We start from the raw sequence: 22,639 nt of genomic DNA on the forward strand, positions 1-22,639 counted from the left end.
CAAATGAAAGATGGTAGCCTCATGAAAAAGACTCTGAGCAACTCAGCAAGCCAATACCCTACCACATAAAATAATCTTAAGAGGACAGAATATTTCTAATACTCCTTTATTTTACACTGCATAGTTTTAGCTGATTAGTCTCCAGCCTTGGCTCTTGAAAACTAGGGTTTACATTTTCTGCACTCAGGTAAATGGAGCATGTCCCGATTGGGGACTCCATCCAGCAAATATTAACTGTCACTTATATGAACTTTTACTTAGCTAGTTTGCCAAAGTTTAAGTTTGGTGGGGAATTTCTAAAAATTACTGCATTCACAAATTCTTCCACTCCTCAATAAACATGAGAAGACAGGAAACATAGGGCCAGTGTAACTAAAGAACATCTGAAATGTAGATGTCAATATTGGAGATAACAGTATTGTGAGTAAACAGAGCGCCTCGCAGAGAACATATATAAAAATCAAAACTTCATGGACATTTCCACTGGCTGTGAGATGCTGCAGCCATTTTAGATTAGAATATAATCTTCTAAAAAAATCAGTTCTATACCTTTCTCAGAAATTAATTTCTTTTTTTCAGGAAGTGTGACTTCAACAATTTCTTCATGGAAAATCTTCTCACCAGCCTCAATAATTCTCTTGCGTAAAATAATCTTGTCAAGCTGAGCAGATTCTTCACGCAAACCCATTTCATTGGACTCAACACTTTTCTCATATAAAGTCACCTCGTCAGGTTCAACAATTGCCTCATGTAAAATCTCCTCATCTGCCTCAACAATTTCCTCAGGTAAAATTATATTGCCATCCTGCACAGTTTCTTCAGAAAATGTCATCTCATAGGACTCGACAATTTCCTCAGGTAAAATTATATTGTCATCCTGTACAGTTTCCTCATATATCATCTCATCAGACTCGACACTTTCCTCATATATCATCTCATCAGCCTCAACAAGTTCCTCAGATAAAATTCTCTCATCAGGTTGAATTGTTTCTTCACGTAAAATCATCTCATCGCGCTCAATAATTTCCTTGGGCTTGTCAGCTTCAATAGTCTCTTCATATAAAATCTTCTTGAAAGCTTCAGATTTTTGAAGAAAAAGTTTTAGAATTTTAGATAATGGTCAGAAATGTAGAAGTTTTGGTTTGAAGAAAGTATAAGATGACACAAATGTTACCACATAAAATACCAAAACATTGCTACAGACACAGGTACAAAAATCAGGGTGTAAAGATAAAGCCACAGAAGATTATCACCAAAACAATCCATATAAAACAATGAAAAAACAAGAAACAGAGAAGATATTACTTGTTATTGGAAAAGGCCCATGGAGCATTAAAGCTACTATTAGTAATACATGTGAGAAGACCACATAGATGAAAGTACCATCACTTCTGTACCTTTTACTGGAGTAATTTCCTTGCTTTCTGCAAATGTGATTGGAACAACTTTTTCAGGCACAGGTTTCTTGGTAATCTCAGGCACTTTAAAGACATTATTAAAACTGCTGTAAGCCGCAATAAAGTTTTTTTCTTCTTGAAGAGCAAAACAAGTTCATTAAAGAACCCACAATTTAAAAAAATTATAAGAGCAATTTTCAGGTAACAAAATTGTATAGCATGAACAATATGGAAACAAGCCATTCAGCCAGAGTTCATGTCCCAGCCTCTTTTCACCCTATTTCATTCAACACCATCTGCATAAATTTCTATATCTTTTTTCTTCAGGTACTTACTAGCTGTCCTTTTCAATATCCTGTGCTATTCAAATATTGCATGTGGGGCAAGTTCGACATCCTAATCACTCTCCGAGCAAAGATATTTCTCTTGAATTCCTCATTGGATTCATTCATGATTATGTCTTGTTTGTGTCCTTTAGTTTTGGACTCTCTCACAAGTTGAAAAGTTTTCACTACAACTACATCATCAATCCCCTTCATAATTATAAAGTCCTCTATTAGGTAATTGTTCAACCTCTTCTTTTCTAGGGAAAACAGCTCTGGCCTGCTCATTTTTTTCTGATAGGTATTACCTCTCAGTTCTGGCATCATCCTTGGTATTTTTTTTGCATTCTCTATTCTTTAGTAATTTGGAGACTGGAACTGTGCACAGTACTCTAAGGGTGTTTAAGCAAAGTTCAATGCAAGTTTAGCTTAATCGATCTGCTTTTCAATTCAATTCCTTTAGAAATGAAACCCAGTGGTTTGTTTGTATTTTTATGGCCTCGAATACGGTAGCCAACTAACTAATAATTATTTCATTATCGTTAGGGACAAACTTTCCATTGTTGCAGGCAGATTATCTCGGCCAGTAATATAAAACAAGAGCAAAATACTGTGGACGTTAGATGTCGGAAATAAAATCAGAAGATGCTGGAAAAACCCACTCTCACCTCTCTCACTTATTGATGCCAACAGAAAGAGAGCAAGGCCCAAAAGTGAAGCAGTCCTGTCCATTATTTGAACAAGCCCAGAAAAGAGCAAAGATATTGCACACAATGAAAGTGCACATACAGAAGCATCACAAAAGACACCTGCATCCTCCATCAGCCGAGAGGCACACACCTTGGTGGATATTAGATTTAGTTTAGGAACAATATTAGATTCTGGTGGTCACTGAACGGACATGTGTCCACAGCGGGAGGAGGCAGGATCAGCAAGGCTTTCTGGCACTTGGGAGTGCTGGAGAAGAGGCACCTGCGAGATTCAATCTGAAGACAGGCCTCTGGAATTGGCACTCAAAGAGATGCTGGAGAGACAGCAAGAGATGGAGGAAAGTCAGGTAGAGATGTGGGAGGCCCACAACAGAGTCTCACACAAGGTGGAGCGGTCCCTCAGCCTGCCAGCTGATGAAGTGGTGCCGACCTGTGCATGCTTGGAGGGCTCCATGGAGAACCTTGCCAACAGATTTTGCCAGAAATGCATGTGGGCCTGTACTCCATCGATGTAGCCATCAATAAGCTTCTGTAGTGGCTACATGAGAAGGGGACAGACACCTCAACCTCACTCCAGGTGGCCCGTCCCCTCAATGAGTCAGGCAGGGTTCCTTGGCACACAAAGGGAGGAGGAGCAACAGTTGGATACACCTGGGACCTCCACTCAGGACTGACAGTGCCTGACCGTTTCAAATCACCTTTGCTTCTGACCCATTCAGCCTTGTCCTCTGTGACCCTAGAGGAAACAGCTGCTCCATAGCAGGATGACCAAAGTAAGCCGAGGTCCTCCAGACCTCGGGTCTCCAGAGGATGGCCACCAAGACCATCCAAAACAACAGGGTCAACTGGCTAGCAGGCTGCCACCATCCACACTAAGGTGTCGGGGAACAATTAGAAGAAGTGTTAGGGAAAGGAAAATTAAGAAGTTCAGATTTCAGAAGTGGGGCATTGGTGTACTGCGATGGTTACACACAGCACACTTTGAAAAATATAGTTCACTTGCATTGTAATCATGTCTGATGTGGTGTATTTGCGATAGTCCTTAAACTTGTGCATCAACCTTCCAACATCTTCCAGAATTAGGCATGGGTAGAGAAAAATGTCTTTTCCTGCACACGTGAAGCGTTTGCTCTTCACACTTTCATCTGTCCCAGGACCCTAGCATTGTCAGTGCCACATGCTGGAGTCCCCTTCAGTTGTCCGGTTGAGCTGACTTGCATCTAGCTCACTCCCGACCAGATAACCCCAATGCAGCATCTTGTGTACTCCGCCATGAGTCTCTGCATAATAGTTGGCAGCCATGATTGTAGTCATCTTCAAAGTTGAGTCTAATACCTTAATCCCTCCCTCTGTCACCGACATCCTCCCTCCTGTTACAACTGAACGCCCAGGAATCACTCCCATGGTCACCCTTAAACCCTCCCGCTTTGCTTCTGTACAGGCCAAGGTGGAGGTTCCCTACCTTCCTGAATATCCCCTATGGTATGACTGACATACCTTTCTCATCCTGCCGACCCCAAAATCCACATCCACCTTCTGGAAGGAGTTGCTGCACCGAGAACAATCCCCTCCTTGAATCTGCACGGAGAAGATTCACGTGGTTGATGCTCTCCCACCCACTGCTGCACGTGGTGTTGCAGGGTCCAATTGCTGGAGGCCTCCACCTTCTCTTCAGATCTCGGCTAGCTGCCCCAGGCCTTCTTCAGGTAAGTGCTGACATGTACATGCTATATTGGTCCAGACGTGTTCTGGGCGGGCGACATTTCCTGCTGGCAGCACCACAGATCTGGGGGGGGGGGTCAGGGGGAGAGGACGGAGCGAGTCCAATCGTGCCTTCATCTTGATCAAGTTAGTGGGATGCAAATCAGTTTCATGCCGGCCTCTGGCAGGACTTTTAATGGGCGAGAGTCGAAGATCCCACCATCATTTTACACTGCTGGAAAAAAAACTCCTGCTGCATTGTCTCCACCCCCCCTGCACCCTGCCTGTTGTTGGGGGACCAGAACATTCTGCCCAGAGTAAATATTTTTAGGACGTATCATCAAGATCTCAAATCGTTACTCTGTTTCTCTCTCCACGGATGCTGTCTGACCTGCTGAGATTTTCCAGCATTTTCTGTTTTTATCATTAATATAAAACAGTTTGTTTTGACCAACCAAGTGTCCAAAAATCAAATTGTAATGTAACAACTGTTTCTTGGCAACATAGGTTTAGACTGATTTCAGTCTTGAGGCAGGATTTACCAAGCAACCGGTCATGAAACCGGGAGGCAATCCGCCATTGGACTGTGGCAAGATCTTCCGGTTCTGCCGTGGTCAACGGGATTTCCCATTAAATGCAACCCTCACTGCCAGGAAACCCACGGCGGGGAGTGCTGTTGCCGGGACCAGAAGATTCCACCAACCTGAACGGCCAGAAAATCTTACTGTTGGTGTCCAGATTGATGCTAAGTTGAATTTCCAAACCACATCTTCTCAATTACAAACTGCACTTAATTTCACCTCCACAATTCTAAGGTAGAAGAGCCAGCTCAATGGGGAACAAATCCTGATGCATGACTTTCAAACTCAACTACTCCAAAATTCTCTTTATTGATCTTCCATTTTCCACCCTCTATGGCTGCTAATTGTACAAAACTATGCTGCAAATCTTCTGTGCGTACAAATACTCACTTTCCCAGGACTTCTACCCTCATTGTTTACAATGCGTTGAATTTAAAATCTTAACTGGGTGAATTACTTCACAGCTTCTCCTACTCTGTACCTCAGCCCAAACCTTGATTGACATATAATGAAGTTTCAGCTGAGTGCCTGTCTCAGTAATGGCAATTGACGAAGAAACACTCTTGAGGAGCTTCAGCCCCCACGTTTGTCATCAAAGCTCTCCATGATCTCACCCCACCTACCTAATTCATTTCAGCCTTCTATTCTTCCCAACTAGTGGCCCAATTCTTCAGATTCCAACATTATTTTACATCTGTTCCTCCCCTCACCCAGCCAGATCCAGAATGTTTAGCTGCCAAAATCCTACTGTCTGGAGTTCCCTCCATACACCTCTTACACTCTTATCTCTTCCAATCAAAACATCCTCAAATCCCATCATTACAACCATCTTTTTGTTCATTCCCTTCCGCTGCTCCCCTTATGGCTCAGTGGCTATTTTCCTGACTCCTATTTGAATGTGGCTTCAAACATTTCAGACCTTTAAAGATGTCTTACAGATGCTTGTTGTTGCTCAAAATTGTACATTTGAGTTCATTTAATCAATAGTACAGAGACTTACAACACATTAAAATATTCTTCAAAACACAACAATACAGTAACATAACAACAGACAGGCCAATACGTAAAATACAAAACTACAAGGATCAAAGCTATATAAATAGAAGAGCCAGCATAGCACTGGGACACAAAAAAAATTAAAAAGACAGCAGTCCACAAATATACCTTTAAGAGAAGAAATTTTTTCTCTTTCTTCATAATAAACTTCTGTAATTTCTTCATGTATGTGACGTTTCATAACCTCAGGGACTTTAATAATAATAGATAGCTTTAGACGGTACAGAAGTTACCAGCATCGAATATTAAAGATACACAATATTGACAGTTAGAACCAATACTTGTTTGACATGATACAGGTGAATATAGTTGAACAGAATGGCACCAGATAATAACTTTCACTTCCAGGCCTTCATTACATGTAACTCATCAGTCTCCAGGCTGATCCAGCTGGCTGGTTGGCTGGCATAGGAGGCCACCAGCGAGGATAGTCCACATCACCAGGGAAGGTTGATTAGGCAACAGTTGGGGTGTGGGGAAGGCAAACCACTTGGGACAAAATTCAGGGAGGGGATAGTTTTCTGATGAGGTCTGGAGGAGCATTTCCATATCAGAGCATGGTCTGCAAGTTTAAAGCTGGATCTCTCTGCCTTCGGGTCAACTAACCCCGGGTTAAAATGCATTCCCGCTTAATGCCGTAGCACCCCAGGTATAACTCGCTATCCTCGTTTTATCTGCCCCCTCATCCAGGTTCTGTCCCCAAGCTACCAGTTAACAATATTCATATGTCAGATGACTTTGGAAGGGCCAAACTGTTATTTGGAATGCACTTAAACTGTATACTGCTGAACAGAGCAACTCAACACATCTATGCTCAATGCTATTTCATGGCTGTACTTCAATCGAGGCAGAATAAGCAAAGTGCTGGATGCTGTGGTATTGATCTGAGACATTAGACAAATATTCACAGCACAGTATGTTGTCATCAAAGTTTAAACCTCTTCAAAGTGGCTAGATATATTACTTATAATGAATAATTATAATTATTTGCTATAGCAGATATTGTATAGCTTGTGATAAGGGTAAAGGAGTTTTATGATAAGTGGTTCATATGCAAAGATCTTTGGAGATGGTAGGACACATTGAGAGAGTAATTAGTACAGCATTTGGGGTCTGGGACTTCATAAATAGCGGTGCTGAATACAAAAGCAGGGATATTATGCTGAACATTTATAAACTTCTGGTCAGGCAACAACTGCAGTATTGTGTCCAATTCTGGTCACCACTCTTCAGGATGGTTGAGAGGATATAGAGGTAATTACCAGAAAGGACCTGGGGATGAGGGAAACTAGTTATAGGGTTAGGTTGGAGAAACCGTGTTTATTCTTGGAGTAATGAGGTTGAGGGAAGATCTGATAGTGGTGTACAAGATTGTGACTGGATTAACGGAAGTAAACAAAGAAAAGCTGTCCCCATGAGTTGATGGTACACGGACTAGGGAACACAGATTTAAGGTTTTGTGATTGAGATAAAGGGGAGATGTAAGGAAGAAAGTGCTCATGCAGCAAGTAGTAATGATATGAAACTTACTGCCTCCGAGGGTGGTGGACATGGGGACGGTGAATGATTTAAAAAGGAAATTGGATAGGGACTTGAGTGAAATAAACTTGCAGGGTTACATGGATAAAGTGGAGGAATGGGACTGACTTGATTGCTTTACAGACAGCCAGCATGGACTCAATGGCCTGCTTCCATGACTCTAAAACAGAACAAACATTTCAAGACTGAGACATAACTGAACTACATCACTAACATTGAAACAAAGGACACCACAATTACACAAGAAGAATTCTGATGAACCAGCTAAGCACTGGTAACGTTCAGCAGAAAAAAGAATGCTCACACTAACACATTTCTTCAAACACCATAATTCATTGGCTGGTTTTGTACCTTTGCTATCTTTTTCTGAAGTGAGTAAGACTCTTCTTGAAACAGTGATGGGTGCACGTTCATCCCTCTTGTCAACTTGAAGTACTTCAAATATTATTTTTAAGACAAATTAAGTATTCAGTAAGACAAAGACAACATAAGTACATTCACAAAATGCACAGAAAACAGAATAAAACAATAAACAAAATTGTGTTGTTTTCTATCATTTACAATATCGCTGACTTTTGTATTTGACTTGGAAAGTTTAAGGGAACATTATAATTTCTTAAACTCAAAGAATTTTTGTTTGAAAAATGTTAAAGCTACCTAAGGTGTCTTTTATGATTTTGTATAATTTAGAAAATCTGACAACCAAAGTTGAGTGATACAGTTAATTAGACATTTTACTTGCAAAATCAAGACCAGATTGATTTAATGAAAAACTGCTGTTCCAATGCAGTTTCCACACCTAATGAGGTTTTTTTTTTAACCCAATTCACGATCCAGCAGTACAGAACTCCCACTTTGTGATATGAAATTGGCAATTTAACTGAGCCAACAAAGTAAGTTTGAGAAATGTTTTAAGAAGTGTAGGAGATAGCTTTATTTTAAGCTTGAACCCAGAGGCGTATTCTTGGTGGGATTTTATCTAAGTGCTTGATGCCAATTACGAGTGTTTGAAATAGACAATATTCAATTCTATAGCACAAATGATCCTCCCTTTAACGAGCACCGAACCACCATTAAAACTATCTTAAGAAAGAAACAGGAGGTTAAAATTATTACATTTATTCCAATCTTCCATTTTGCATTGTTTTTATATTTTCCATTTACGAGATAATTGCAATATAAATTCTACTTTCATGTTTTGAGATCAACTAAATGAACAGTGTATATGTTTTAAGACGAAACATGACAAGACTTTGAAAAGCAACAAAAAGGGAATCACGACTGAAAGACATAACATGTTGTGAACACGTCTGTAATAAAAGAAAATCATATCAAAGGAAGTGATAAAAATATCCAAAAGTAAAAATAAAGAAACTTCGAAGAATAAAGAAATATTTCTTCTGAGAGGTGCTTGCATAAAACATGAAGGAGAATTTAATTTTGGCAGGGACGCAAAATTAAATTAAGTGGTTAATTAATAGGTGTCCAATCCATTAATACCAATATTGTGCTTCCATAGAGTGCCCTGCTCTATTAAATCTTTGTTTTACCTTCTTCAGGTGCAGGCTTCTCAACTGTTCTTGGAACTGGTTCAGCTTCAGCAACTGGCTTCTTAGTAATCTCGGGCACTTTTAAAAACAATTATTTTCAAAATAAGTACCAAAGAAAATTTACACGAAAAGAAACTCACAATGGACACATCACACAACACAGTTAATGTATCAAACAGATTAATATTTTCATACAAACAAATTAGTTTACATTAAAGCAAACATTAGCATTACGTTTTACTGTCAAGAATGAACGTTTCACAGGCTCTTCTATGACAATCATAGAATCCACCTCTTCCCCAGTCTGCTGCTAAAATGTTGCACACCGGTGGTTCATAGGAAAAATAATAATTTGGTCATGTAAATTAAGGTAGCATGTTATTAATTATGTCTGATTGATAGATAACAAATATAGCTTGCAGTTTCTTGCTTGTTTAGATGATTGGAAATAATTAAATAATAGGTTCATTATGTGCATTAAAATCTTGTCAAACAAAACTGTAATTATTCTGTATCACAACACCTTTGAGAGTTCACCTTTAAGAGTCCACCTAACAACGGATTGAGCTGTAATGAACAAGTTTCAGCACAGATATTCTTTTTTTTTTTTAAAGGGGCAATTTAGCGTGGCCAATCCACCTACCCTGCACATCTTTGGGGAGGGGGGATTGTGCAAATTCCACACAGACATTGACCCGGGGCCAAGATCGAACAAGGGTCCTCGGTGCTGTGAGGCAGCAGTGCTAACCATCGTGCCACCATGCCGCCCAGCACAGATTTTCAATACTGGTGAATAATGCAAAGTAAACAGTAGAGTTCTTGCATTTCTTTGCTACCAACTTCACAGATCAAAAATAAACCATACTCCGATGTTGATAGGAGGAACCTACTTACTGCATATCACAAATGATTCTTCATATATTATAGAAGGGCATGATCACTATCCTAGTGCACTAATATACCATGACATAATATGTAACTACTGTTGCCACTCATTTTGACATTTTAGGTTTATTGATTATATTGTATGACAGAGTGGGGTGAAGACAGCCTTTTGCTGAATGGGCAAAGTGTGCAGAGATACGAGTGGAGGTCTACGTCTACACCCTCCAACTTTTCCATCAGCAAAGTTGGAGTATGGGGTTTGCAACAACCTGTTATGAGCTATTGTTTGGTGCTGGTAAGCAGTGATAATATTTGGAGTTACATTTCCCTCTTTTTGACAAATGAAATGCATACTTTTATAACCTAAGTAAAACATTGTTAAGCTAATGCTGGTCAAACAATGTTGTCCACTGAAATTAGTAAAAATGTAAATAATGACTCTGGTCATTCTCAATGCTGACCAATCTGGGCAACTTCCATCAGTTATTCAATGTCAACCATCCCTTCAATTAGCTGATGCAATAACCCTGGCGTATACTTCCATCTCTGGGGACTTAGATTTAGGCCCTCGACTGTCCAAGTGAGATGTAGCAAAAATAATAATACTTATGAAAATTAAATTGAATATTAATCCTTTAACAGGAACAAAGGTTTTGCTTCATACATACAAGTATTGCCAGCGTGAAAAACACCAAAAAGAAATGTACCTTTTTCAGGAAACATCTCCTTTTTAGGTTTCAATGGTTCAGGAATAGGCTTCTTGGGAACCTCTGGCACTTTAAGAAACAGCACAATATTAGGATGCTTATGGTACAATGCTTTTATCATTAATATGTCGATACAAGAAGTTAAAGTAACACAAGCATACTTGGCAGCAGAATTCAACCCAAACGGCATTGTCTATTCTCATGTGCTCATACTGGAGGAGAAACTGTTTAAATTAAGACACGGTGGATCATCTGCCATTGACCTAAGCAAGAGTAATGACAAAGACACATCCAGCCAAGTTGACGCTGCAAATTTCACCTCGCTAACGTCTGGGGACTTGTGTCAAAATTGGGAGAGTTGTCCCACAGATTAATCAAGCTACAGTCTGACATTATAATCATACTCACCAAATTATACCTGACAGTTAATGTTCCAGACCCCAGCATCACCATCCCTGGCTATGTGCAGTCCCATCAGCAGGACAGACCCATCAGAGATGGTGGTGATATGGTGGCATACAATGCAAAAGGAGCTACACTGGGCAATCTCAGCATAGGATCAGGAGTCAATGACGTCTGATGTTTTCAGGCCAAACGTAGCCAAGGACGTTCCTGCTGATTATCACCTATTGTCTTCTCTCAGTTGATGCTATAGTACTCCTTCATAAACCTTTTCGAAGAAATACAAAGGGTAGCAAGAAGACCAATTGTATTCTAGGAGGGCGCTTTCAATGTCTATCAGCAATAATGGCTTAGAAGCATCACTATTGAATGAATGGCCTTTCCTGAAGGTTATAATTGCTGCCGAACTGAGCCTGTGTGTGTGTGCTGTATATCACTATCACAATACTGAATAGAATAATTCAGAACATAGCGAGAAGCTCAAAACTGAGCATCCTTGAGGCACCCTGGGCCATCAACAGCAGCAGTATTGTATTCAACTGAAAACTGCAACCTCAGGTGGAATGTCGGGAAGACGAAGGAACTGATCATCGACTTCAGGAAGTGTAGCACGACACACACTACCGTCTGCATCAATGGCTCCGAAGTGGAGATGGTCGATAGCTTTAAGTCCCTAGGGGTCACCATCATCAACTGTCTGTTCTGGTCCACTCACGTTGATGCAACAGTCAAGAAAGCACAACAACGTCTCTACTTCTTACGGAACGAAAGAAATTCGGCATGTCTGCATCGACTCTCACAAACTTCTACAGATGTGCGATAGAGAGCATCCTATCTGGCTGCATCACAGCCTGGTATGGCTACTGCTCAGTCCAAGATCGCAAGAAACTGCAGAGCGTGGTGAACTCAGCCTAGTGCATCATACAATCTTGCCACCCGCACATTGATTCGGTATACACCTCCCGCTGCCTCCGGAAGGCAGACAGCATTATCAGAGACATCTCCCACCCAGGCATTGCCTTCTTCCAGACCCTTCCATCAGGCAGAAGGTACAGATGTCTGAAGACCTGCACATCCAGACATAGGAATAGCTTCTTCCCCACAGCTACAATACTCCTCACCGACTCCCCATCGGACTGATCTTCTCCCTGTAAGACCACTATTTACAATGCCCTGTGCTGCTCTTGCTCATGTATTTGCTTTGTTTGGCCCCTTGTTCCGCACTGTAACCAATCACTGTTTGTCGATGTACCATTTGTCAATGTTCTCTACTATGTACGTACTGTGTACGTTCCCTCGACCGCAGAAAAATACCTTTCACTGCACTTCGGTACATGTGACAATAAATCAAATCAATCAATCAATCAATCAATCAATTCTGCCATTTTGAGACTCAGTGCAGTGGCGGGTGGCTCCGACAGCGCCTTTCCCGCTGAGTAGAATAGCGAAATCCTGTGTTTGGTCCAGTGCTTAAAAGCTCTTTAATTATGCACAAGCGAGTTCCCCTCCGACTCTTCTGGTAGACCAGCAGCTGATTTGTCCGCCTCTCCTCAGCTGACAAGGTCCCGGTGCCATATTTAAATACCAGTCCAGCACACTGATATCACTCTCTCCAGTCCACCTGACTTCACCAGACTGTGCAGGATGTCAGCAATGCAGAGGGAAAGGCTAGCAGCCTCAAGATGTCTGTTGCTTGATTCAACCCCCTTGCCCCTGAGACTCTCACCTACAAGGCGCCCATGTCCCACATGGACCTCTACCCACTGCAACTGGGGTCTGTGAGCATCCCCTTCCCATTGACTCCCTTGTTTGTGAGCTTTTCCTGCAGCCTTGTTGGGGTCCAGCTTTCCTCCCTTTGATCTTCCTTCTGCCCTCCATTGTTCATCTTCTTCGTCCACCTCATTGGGCCTCTGCCTGCTGTCATGTGCCCACTCCCTTCCCACTCCTCTTGCACTACACTCCCTCCACATTTCCCCCCTTGTCTTCATTGGCCACAAACGCCCTGGCCTCAGCTCTCTCTCCATCCCCGGTCGAACTTCAGATCTTTGTTGCGGTGGCTGCATGAATTCTGCAGCACAGTGCTGTCCAGGTAGACACTGCTATGTGGTACCAGGGAAAGGAAACCCCTGTTCTCCCCAACCTCATCACAGTACTGTTCCAACTTAATGACACAGGAGGGTACATGGGTCCAGCAGCACACTGCTGTCCATGAAGTCCAACTCAGATGGAGATGGAGGGCAGGAACCAGTTTGCCCCGCGGACTGGTGTACAGTGTATCAGTAGCAGCATGGCACTGTGACAGAAAGTGGTTACACTCACCCCGAAGCCGCTGGCAAATTGGCGACCGCCTTGTGCACACCGTTCATCATTAGCAATCTGGTTTTAGACCAGCGTAAATTCCCGCTGGCATGGAGCAAGATTGGGAGGCCTGATGGGATACCGGTGGGCAGCTGATTTAATGAGCATTCATGAAATGCAAATAGCATTTGTGTCACCTTCCAGTGGGAAGGGCAACCCTCCATTAACCCGCTGCTGGAGGAATTGATTTTTACGCTGACAAGTTTATGACTTTTCGGCTCTCAGCAGATTCACTGCGCCCACCCGCCACCTAATTAGCCACGGGCCAGTTGGAAGAACCTTATCATTCATGGCCCACCATTGCTTTCACTTTCCCATTATCATCAAGCCAGGGGGTCAAACCTGGTTCAATGATTACTGCAGAAAGGCAGGCCAGGAGCAACACCAAACATGGCTAAAAATGAGGAGCCAACCCTGTGAAGTTACAACATAGGACTACATTAAGCAGCTCACTATAGGCAGAGTTAACCAATCTCCAACCAATAAATCAGACCAAAGCTCTGTAGTCCTGCCATATTCAGCCACGAATGATGGTGGACAATGAAACAACTAATAGGAGAAGACTCAAAAAACATTCCCATCCTCAATGATGGCGGAGTCCAGCACTTCATGGTATAAGCCAGGTCTGAAACATTTGCAACGACTTTTAGCCAGAAGTGCCATGTGGATTATCTATCTCAGCCTCCTCCTCAGCAGCACAGATGCTAGTCTTCAGTCAATTTGATTCACTTTGCTTAAAACCAAGAAACAACTGAAGCCACTGGATACAGGCTCTGACAACATCCTGGTTGCAGGAGTAAGGCTTTTTAACCCAGGCCTGTCCATGACTCTCCCCAAGCTGTTCCAGTACAGCTACAACACTGGCATATACCTGACAATGTGCAAAATTGTCCATGTATGCCCTGTCACAAATAGCAAGAAACATTCACTCCAGTCAATTACCACGCACATCCCCATCCCCCCCTCTCAATCATTTGCAAAATGGTGTCAGGTTTTGTTGACAGCCTATTAAGCAACACACAGCAATAGCCTGTTGCTGATGCTCACTTTCGGTTCTGCCAGGGTCACTTGGCTCCAGGCCTAATTTCAGCTTTGGCCCAAACACAGACAGAAACACTGAATCCAAGAGGTGTGATTAAAGTATCTGTTCTTGACACAAAGGCTGTATTTGACTCTGCGAGGAATCAAGGAGCCGTGCAAATTTGAAGTCAATAGGAATTAGGGAAATGCTAGCTATTGTTTGGAATCATACCTTGCACAAAGGAGGACGGTTGTGGTTGTTGGACATGGTAGTAACAATGACAATACTCCTAACTATATTAAGGCATCAAACAAAAATAAAATATTAGCATTTAAACAGCAACAAGTTATTTGCTTCATACAAATATTTCCAGCATTTAAAACAACAAAAACAAATGTACCTTTTTCTGGAGCAACTGCTTCTTTCTTTGGTTTAAGTGGTCCAGGAACTGGTTTCTTTGGAACTTCTGGCACTTTAAGAAATTGTTTAATGTTAAGATGCTTAGGATACAATTTTTGTATCATTAGAATATCTAAGCAACAAGTTAAAGTAACGATAACATAGCTGGCAGAGAAATCAAACACAAGGCAACATTATCTATCTGCATTTCGGCATATTGAGATAGGAACTGGCTAAAAAAAAAAAATATCAGATTGACCACCTGGCATTGACCTAAGCACTGGAAACAACTGCGGCACATCTTGCCGAGTCAACCCTGCAAAATCCTCCGCCAACGTCTGGGGACTTGTTACGTAAGTAGGAGAGCTGTCCCATAGATTAAGCAAGCAATAGCCTGATGCAGACATGCTCATGGAATTATTTACAATGTTTAGAACTGCTCCAATGCCACCAAGGTGAAACCAATTTTCACAAAAGAATTGATACAATTACAGATAACGGGCACAATTTAATGACCTCGTCGCGGCCGACTTGGTGACACGATGAGGCCGTTGAATCTCGCGAGAGACATCGGATTAACATATTTAAGTGACCCATTTGGCTGTGCTGTATTCTCCTGGGGCCCAGGAACTAATGACCTGCCTGGGAGACCTCGCCAGGGCGCCACAAACATGAACAAGGTGTAATGGCACCTCGGGAGGTGTTGCATGCCATTGACCCATGGGTGGTCGGGCTTGGGCAGAGTGGCACTTTCACACTTCCACTGACACCTTGACATCTTGACAGTGCCACCCAGGCACCGTCTTGCATATAAGATGTAGGGTATATGGGGGAGGAGGGGGGTAGCTTGAGGACCCCGTAAGATGTAAATTGAGTGCAGTGGGAGGGGGGATCTGAAAAAATATGGGGCTGAGGGGCCCGGAAGATGGGGGTGGTATTTAAAAATGCTGTCCTGATCCACGAATAGCTGAGCTCATCAGTGCAGGAAATTATGTAAGTGCAGCCTTGACGGGGCATTCCTGCTGAGGCCAAAAATGAGAACAAAATTCTGTTATATAGTGGGGTCGTTCTCACACTGCAGGAGCTGAGAAACACCCCGCTAAATGAACCTGAAACGTGACCTTGTTTTTGTCCTGTTAAATCGCACCCAATGTCTCATGCTCCTGCATCACTATCTCTGGCTATGACCTCTCCCACCAGTAGGATAGATCGACCAGAGATTGCAACTTAACGGTAAGCAGTAAGGATAGAGTGACACTGTGAACTCTCGACATTGACTCAAAACTCCAAAAAGTCTAATTGTTTCAGGTCAAACGTGGCCAAGAAAATCCCCCACTGATCATCCCTTATCACTCCTCCTCAGCTGATGAAATTGCTACCTTGCATGTAGATCACGATTTGGAAGGAATTCCGAGGTTAGCAAGGGAACAGAACATATTCTAGGAGGGGGGATTTTAATGCCTATCAGCAAGAGTGGCTCGGTAGCATCATTGTTGATCAAGTTGCCTGGGTCCTGAGAGATATAGCTACGAGCAAACTGACCGTGTACCTCCTCAGTGGTGCGTGACACTAACACCATGCTAAATAGGATAGATTCAAAACAAAATTTGTACCTCAAAATTGGGTGTTCTGGAAGCACATGGGCTAACAACAGTATTTGTGTTCAATGCAAATATTGGTCTGCCACTTCCCTGATTCTATCATTTCCAGTGAGCCAGGGGATCAACCCAGTTCAATGAACAGTGCCAGGAGCATGCCAGGAGCAGCAACACACAGTTTTAAAAATTAAGCACCATCCAGCTGACATGCATGACAAACACCTGAAGCAGTTTGCTTTAGAAAAAGTTAACCAATCCAAAACCATTATCTTCAATCAAAGCTGTAGTCAGGAATGGTGATTAAAAATGAAACAATGATAGGAAGTGGAGGCCCCATGAACATCCTCTCCCTCAATGATGGCGGAGCCTCTCACACGAGTGCAAAAGGCAGGGCTGGTGCATTTGCAATCATCTTCAGCCTGAGGTGTCATGTATCTGATCCACCTTGGCTTCCTCCTGAGGTCCTAGCATCACAGATGACAGTACTGAGCCAATTCTATTAATTCCATATGATTGCAAGAAATCGCTCAAGGCTTTAGGTAGAGCGAAGTTTATGGGACTTAACAAAATCCTTGGTGTAGTAACCAAGTCTTGTACCCCACAGCTAGTCGTGTCTCTAGCCAAACTGTTCCAGTACAGCTACAGCACTGGCAGCTACCTGACAATGCGCAAAAGTGCCCAAGCAAGTTTTGTCCCCAAAAAGGAAAAATCCAATTCAACCAATTACTCATCCAACATTTTTCTCTCAATCATTTGCATGGTGGAAGGTATCAATAACCGTGCTACCAAGTGACATACTTGCTCAGCAATAATCGGCTTGCTGATGCTCAGTGTAAGTTCCACCTGGCTTCAAGCCTCATTTTAGCTTTGTTCCAAATATGGACTAAAAAACTGATTTGAAGAGGTCAGGTGTGAGTGGCAGCTCTTGAGCTCAAGGCAGCATGTTACTGGATATGGCATTAAGGAGCCCAAGCAAATTTTAAGTCAATGAAAATTAAGGGAAAGCTCGCCACTGGTCATTGTGATACCCAGCACAAAGGAAGATGGTTGGGTTGTTGAAGTTTGTAGCAACAATAACAATACTTATAAACATATTAAAGCATGAGCCATAAATACAATAGAATATTATTTAAACAGAAATTTGGCATTTGGTCCATCCAAGTATTTCCAGCATCTAAAACAACACAAAGAAATACCTTTTTCTGGAGCAACTGCCTCTTTCTTTGGTTTCAATGGCTCACGAACTGGCTTCTTAGGAACTTCTGGTACTGTAAGAAACAGTTTAATGTTAAGTTGCTTAACATCTAATAATCTTATCATTAAGATAGCTAGTCAACACGTTAAAATAACAAACATAGTTGGCAGTGAAATTCAACCCAAGGCAATATTATCTATTATCATGTACTCATACGGTTAGAAAAAAACCACAAGAATCAGCCAGCAGTGACCCAGTTACAGGAAACAACAAAGACACATCAAATCATGTCCACCCTGAAAAGTCCTCCTCATTAACATCTAGGGATATGTGCCAAATCTGGGAGAGCTGTCTCACAAACTAATCAATCAAGAGCCTGATGTAGACATGCCACCAAATCATACTGAAGAGTCAATATCCTAGACTCCTGCATCACTACCCTGGTTATGTTTTGTCCCACCAGCAGGACAGACATACCAAAGCGGCGTACAGTCTGGTATCACCCTGGGAGCTCTCAATCTTGACTCCAGATGTCATGAATTCCCATGATATTGAGTCAAACAAGGTTAAGGAAACTTCTTGCTTGTTAACACCCATTGCCTCCCCCCCACCCCTCCCACTTACCTATTAGTTCCTACTCCTACATGTTGAACACCAGTTAGATGAAAGCTTGAGGGATGCAAAATAAAATATCTATACATAAAAATTTGCAATGTCTGTCTGCACTGTTAGTAAATATCTCTGAGGTCATTGGGCCAATATCAACCAGGCTTGGTGGGATGATATCCCTGACCAAGGTGCATGTTTTAGGGGATTTAACATCTCACAACCCCTACCCGGGGTTGTTGGATGCCTAGCAGAGGATCCTGCAGCCTGCCTACACTGTGTCCCAGCTGACATTGTAAGTCAGACATATTTTGACCAATCTTAACCTTACATTTCAAGAAAGATTGTGACAAATTTACATCACGCATCTCCTAATTTTTTTCCTATTTCATTTGCTTTTTTTCCTCATAATTTATGTGCTTTGTGCAAGTAATGTTCTGAGACCAACATTATTATTTGACAAGGCAAAAGCAACAGATGTCACACGGAGGTAGAGGAGATGAAGAGGCTAGAGCAAGAAGTTGACAGACAGCAACAGAATGCAAGAAGACCCAGAGTTGCAGGTAAGAGACCAAGATTCTTTAAAGACGCTTTAACCTATAATACTCAGCATAATTATAAATCAGACCCAGAATGTGATACTGGCAGTACATCAGAGGTAAATTGATATTGAAGTGGAAAAAAAAGCCACCTTCAATCTGTTGTGCAAAAGGTAAAGTATAATTGCCACCCTTAAAGTGAGCCACCTGACCCACTGAATATTCTTATGGGAAAAACACTTTTTGAAAAACATCAGAAAATGTAACAACTGAGAAGGGTCACCCAGAAATCTCTTTATTTTATCCCCATAAAGAAGAACTTCTAATGTGGCCCATCATGAAATACTTAATCTTTCATTGAACACTGAAAATACAGACACTCATACTGAAAATATAGAAAGTGATACTATAGATGTTGCCTATGAAACTCATGATGAAAGATCCAGAGTATTATCAAACATTGAGAGATAGGTGTGGATATAGATTTTGAGCCTGTGAATATTTAGAGTGGCACTGAGATTGCAGAGGGAGGTCTTGAAGCGCAGTGGGTAGCGTCCCTCCCTCTGAGCCAGAGGTTCCAGGTTCAAGACCCACCCTAGATGGCCAAAGAAGGTGCATTCAAAAGGCGGCCAACAGATTGATTATCAATCTGCAAAATCCTTCCATCATGCCAAAGACAGATGGTAAGAGTGGGAGAGATTCCTGAGCAGTCATTTTTGATGTAGAGTGGCACCTCTCAAGCTATAAACCTCTGTTGACAGTTTAGTGACCTGTTCCAGACAAAACCTTGCTATCGGAACAGATTATAGTCTGCCTTGTGCACCACTAGGTACGGGAAGAGAAACAAGAATGACCAAGGCTTAGAGAATGATTTATAGAAATAATTGTAAATCTATTAAAACTAGAGTCAAGCCAGGTAAAGCAAATCAATCAAATTAATTGTGAAAAGAATGATATTTTTGTCAAATAATACCTTGAATTTAGGTATTTATATTTCACATTTGCCAGAATTAAAATTGGTAACTAAAGTAATTACATGAAAGGAGGTAATAAGTACATTGTTGAATGACATTTCCTGGATATTCAGTCCATCTTCCCATAGGGTGAACATTTTAGCCTATTACTTCATAAAAAAAACATTTTCTTTCTCTTATTATTTTAAAGCTTATTTTTTACTTTCATCCCTTTATTTCCTGGACATAGGATGTGTAGACCAGCTTGTTCGAAAAGATATGTACCTTTTTCGGGAGTAACTGCTTCTTTCTTTGGTTTTAACCGTTCAGGAACTGGCTTCTGAGGAACTTCCGGCACTTTAAGAAACAAGTTTAACGTTTAAGATACAAACCTTTTGTCATTAATATATCTCAGCAACAAGTTAAAATAACAACAGTATACTTGGCAGAGAAATTTAACCCAAGGTGACATTATTTATTCCATGTACACATACTGGGGGTAAACCAGTTAAATTAAACCAAGTAAGAAGTCTTACAACACCAGGTTAAAGTCCAACAGGTTTGTTTTGAATCACTAGCTGTCAGAGCGCTGCTCCTTCCTCAGGTGAATGAAGAGATGGGTTCCAGAAACATATATATAGACAAAGTCAAAGATGCAATGCGATACTTTGAATGAGAGTCTTTGCAGGTAATTAAGTCTACAGGTGCTGACGGAGCAACTGGAGAGAGGGATAATCACAGGTTAAAGAGGTGTGAATTGTCTCAAGCTAGGACAGTTGGTAGGATTTTGCAAGCCCAGGCCAGATGGTGGGGGGGGGGGGAATGTAATGCAACATGAATCCAAGGTCCCGGTTGAGGCCGTACTCATGTGTGCGGAACTTGGCTATAAGTTTCTGTTCGGCGATTCTGCGTTGTCGCGTCCTGAAGGCCACCTTGGAGAACGCTTACCCGAAGATCAGAGGCTGCATGCCCTTGACTGCTGAAGTGTTCCCAGGCTGGAAGGGAACATTCCTGCCTGCTGATTGTTGCGCGATGTCCGTTCATCCATTTTCGCAGCGTCTGCATGGTCACGCCAATGTACCATGCTTCGGGACACACTTTCCTGCAGCGTATGAGGTAGACAACGTTGGCCGAGTCACACGAGTATGTACCATGTACCTGGTGGGTTGTGTTCTCACGTGTAATGGTGGTACCTATGTTGATGATCTGGCACGTCTTTCAGAGATTGCCATGGCAGGGTTGTGTGATGTTGTGGTCGCTGTTCAGAAGGCCAGGTAGTTTGCTGCAAACAATGGTTTGTTTGAGGTTGAGCGGTTGTTTCAAGGCAAGTAGTGGGGGTGTGGGGATGACCTTGACAAGGTGTTTGTCTTCATCGATGACTTGTTCAAGGCTGCAAAGAAGATGTCGTAGTTTCTCCCCTCCGGGGAAGTACTGGACGACGAAGGGTATTTAAAACAAGATGGACAACACAACATTGACTTAAGCACTGGAAACACCAACAATGCGTCCTTCCCGGTTTACGTTGCAAAGTCTCACTCAGTAACAACTGAGGACGTGTGCCAAAATTGGGAAAGCTATCCCAAAGTTTAGTGAAGCAATAGTCTGACATAGTCCTTACAGCTCATTTCCCGGATTCCTGCATCACGATCCCAGGCTTTTCTCTGTCCCACAAGCAGGACAGACTCATGAGGGAGGGTGGCACAATGGTATACGAGTGAAGGTTGAAACTCTCAACATTGACTCCAGCCCAGCCCCCATGCCGTCTCATGGGGGTGGATTTAACGCAACTGATGTGGATTCACATCAGATGTCTAAAGACCCGCATATCCAGAGGAACAGCTTCTTCCCCACAGCTACAAGACTCCTCAACGACTCCCCCTCAGACTGATCTGTTCCCTGTAAAAACACTATTCACGATGCCCTATGCTGCTCTTGCTCATGTATTTGCCCTTGTTCCGCACTGTAACCAATCACTGTTTGTCGATGTACCATTTGTCAATGTTCTCTGTTGATTATTCTTTTTGTCTACTATGTACGTACTGTGTACATTCCCTCGGCCGCAGAAAAATACTTTTCACTGTACTTCGGTACATGTGACAATAAATCAAATCAAATCAAATCTAAATCTAAATCAAATCAACCCACCAGTTGGGGAACTGGTTGGAAAACCATGTCATTTCTGAGGGGAAGGCCCATCTGGAATTCAGACTGATTTTCAGTCAACAAAATGACTGAAAGTGTTGTTGATGGTGTTATCAAGCAACACTTACTCAAGCAATAACCTGCTCATTGACGCACAGTTTGGCTTCCACTGGGGCCACTTGACTGTATGCCTCATTTCAGCTTTGTTCCAAACACAAATAAAAGAGATTTGAATTCAAGAGATGAGGTGAGAATGCTACCCTTGGCCTGAAGGCTGCATTTGACTTGGTGTGGCATCAAGAATCCCTATCAAAGTTGAAGCTCAATGGGACTCTCCACTGGTTGGAATCATACCTAGCACAAACAAAGATGATTGTGGTTGTTGGAACTTTTAACAGGAACAACAATATTTCTCAACATATTAAAGCTTGAGAAAAATAGAATATTAATATTTAAATAGAAACATGGTATTTGCTTCATCCAACTATTTCTAGCATTTGAAATAACAAAAAGAAAGATACCTTTTTCTGGAGTAACTGCCTCCTTCTTTGGTTTCAATGGTTCAGGAACTGGCTTCTTAGGAACTTCTGGCACTTTAGGAACTTCTGGCACTTTAGGAACTTCTGGCACTTTAGGAACTTCTGGCACTTTAGGAACTTCTGGCACTTTAGGAACTTCTGGCACTTTAAGAAACAATTTAACGTTAAGATGCTTCAGGTGCAATGTTCTTTTATCGTTAAGAATCCAAGCAACAAGTCTAAAAACACAAATATACTTGGCAGAGAAATTCAACTCCAAAATTTCTACACTCATGAACAATATTGGGGGAGAAATTGGTTAAAAGCAAACAAGGCTGGCTGCCAGGTAACAACCAATACTGACAATGATACGTGGAGCCAAATTAACACTGCAAATTTTTCCTTGGTAACATCTCGGAACTTGTGCCAAAATTGGGAAAGCCGCCCCACGGACTAGTC

The 22,639-nt window shown here is 42.0% G+C and overlaps 1 protein-coding gene across 1 annotated transcript in view; it reads right to left on the reverse strand.

Moving 5' to 3' along the window:
- The window catches only part of ttn.2 (titin, tandem duplicate 2), a 415,239-nt gene that overhangs the window by 167,965 nt on the left and 224,635 nt on the right, over positions 1-22,639 (reverse strand). Inside the window, exons 137-142 of the mRNA XM_072477296.1 lie at positions 22,184-22,345; positions 19,806-19,877; positions 17,424-17,495; positions 14,631-14,702; positions 10,450-10,518; positions 8,858-8,935 (exon numbers count right to left, since the gene is read on the reverse strand). Coding sequence (XP_072333397.1) covers positions 8,858-8,935; positions 10,450-10,518; positions 14,631-14,702; positions 17,424-17,495; positions 19,806-19,877; positions 22,184-22,345 — 525 coding nt within the window. The remainder of the gene's footprint in view (positions 1-8,857; positions 8,936-10,449; positions 10,519-14,630; positions 14,703-17,423; positions 17,496-19,805; positions 19,878-22,183; positions 22,346-22,639) is intronic.

The sequence above is a fragment of the Scyliorhinus torazame genome, chromosome 2, assembly GCF_047496885.1.
Source record: "Scyliorhinus torazame isolate Kashiwa2021f chromosome 2, sScyTor2.1, whole genome shotgun sequence".
NCBI lineage: Eukaryota > Metazoa > Chordata > Chondrichthyes > Carcharhiniformes > Scyliorhinidae > Scyliorhinus > Scyliorhinus torazame.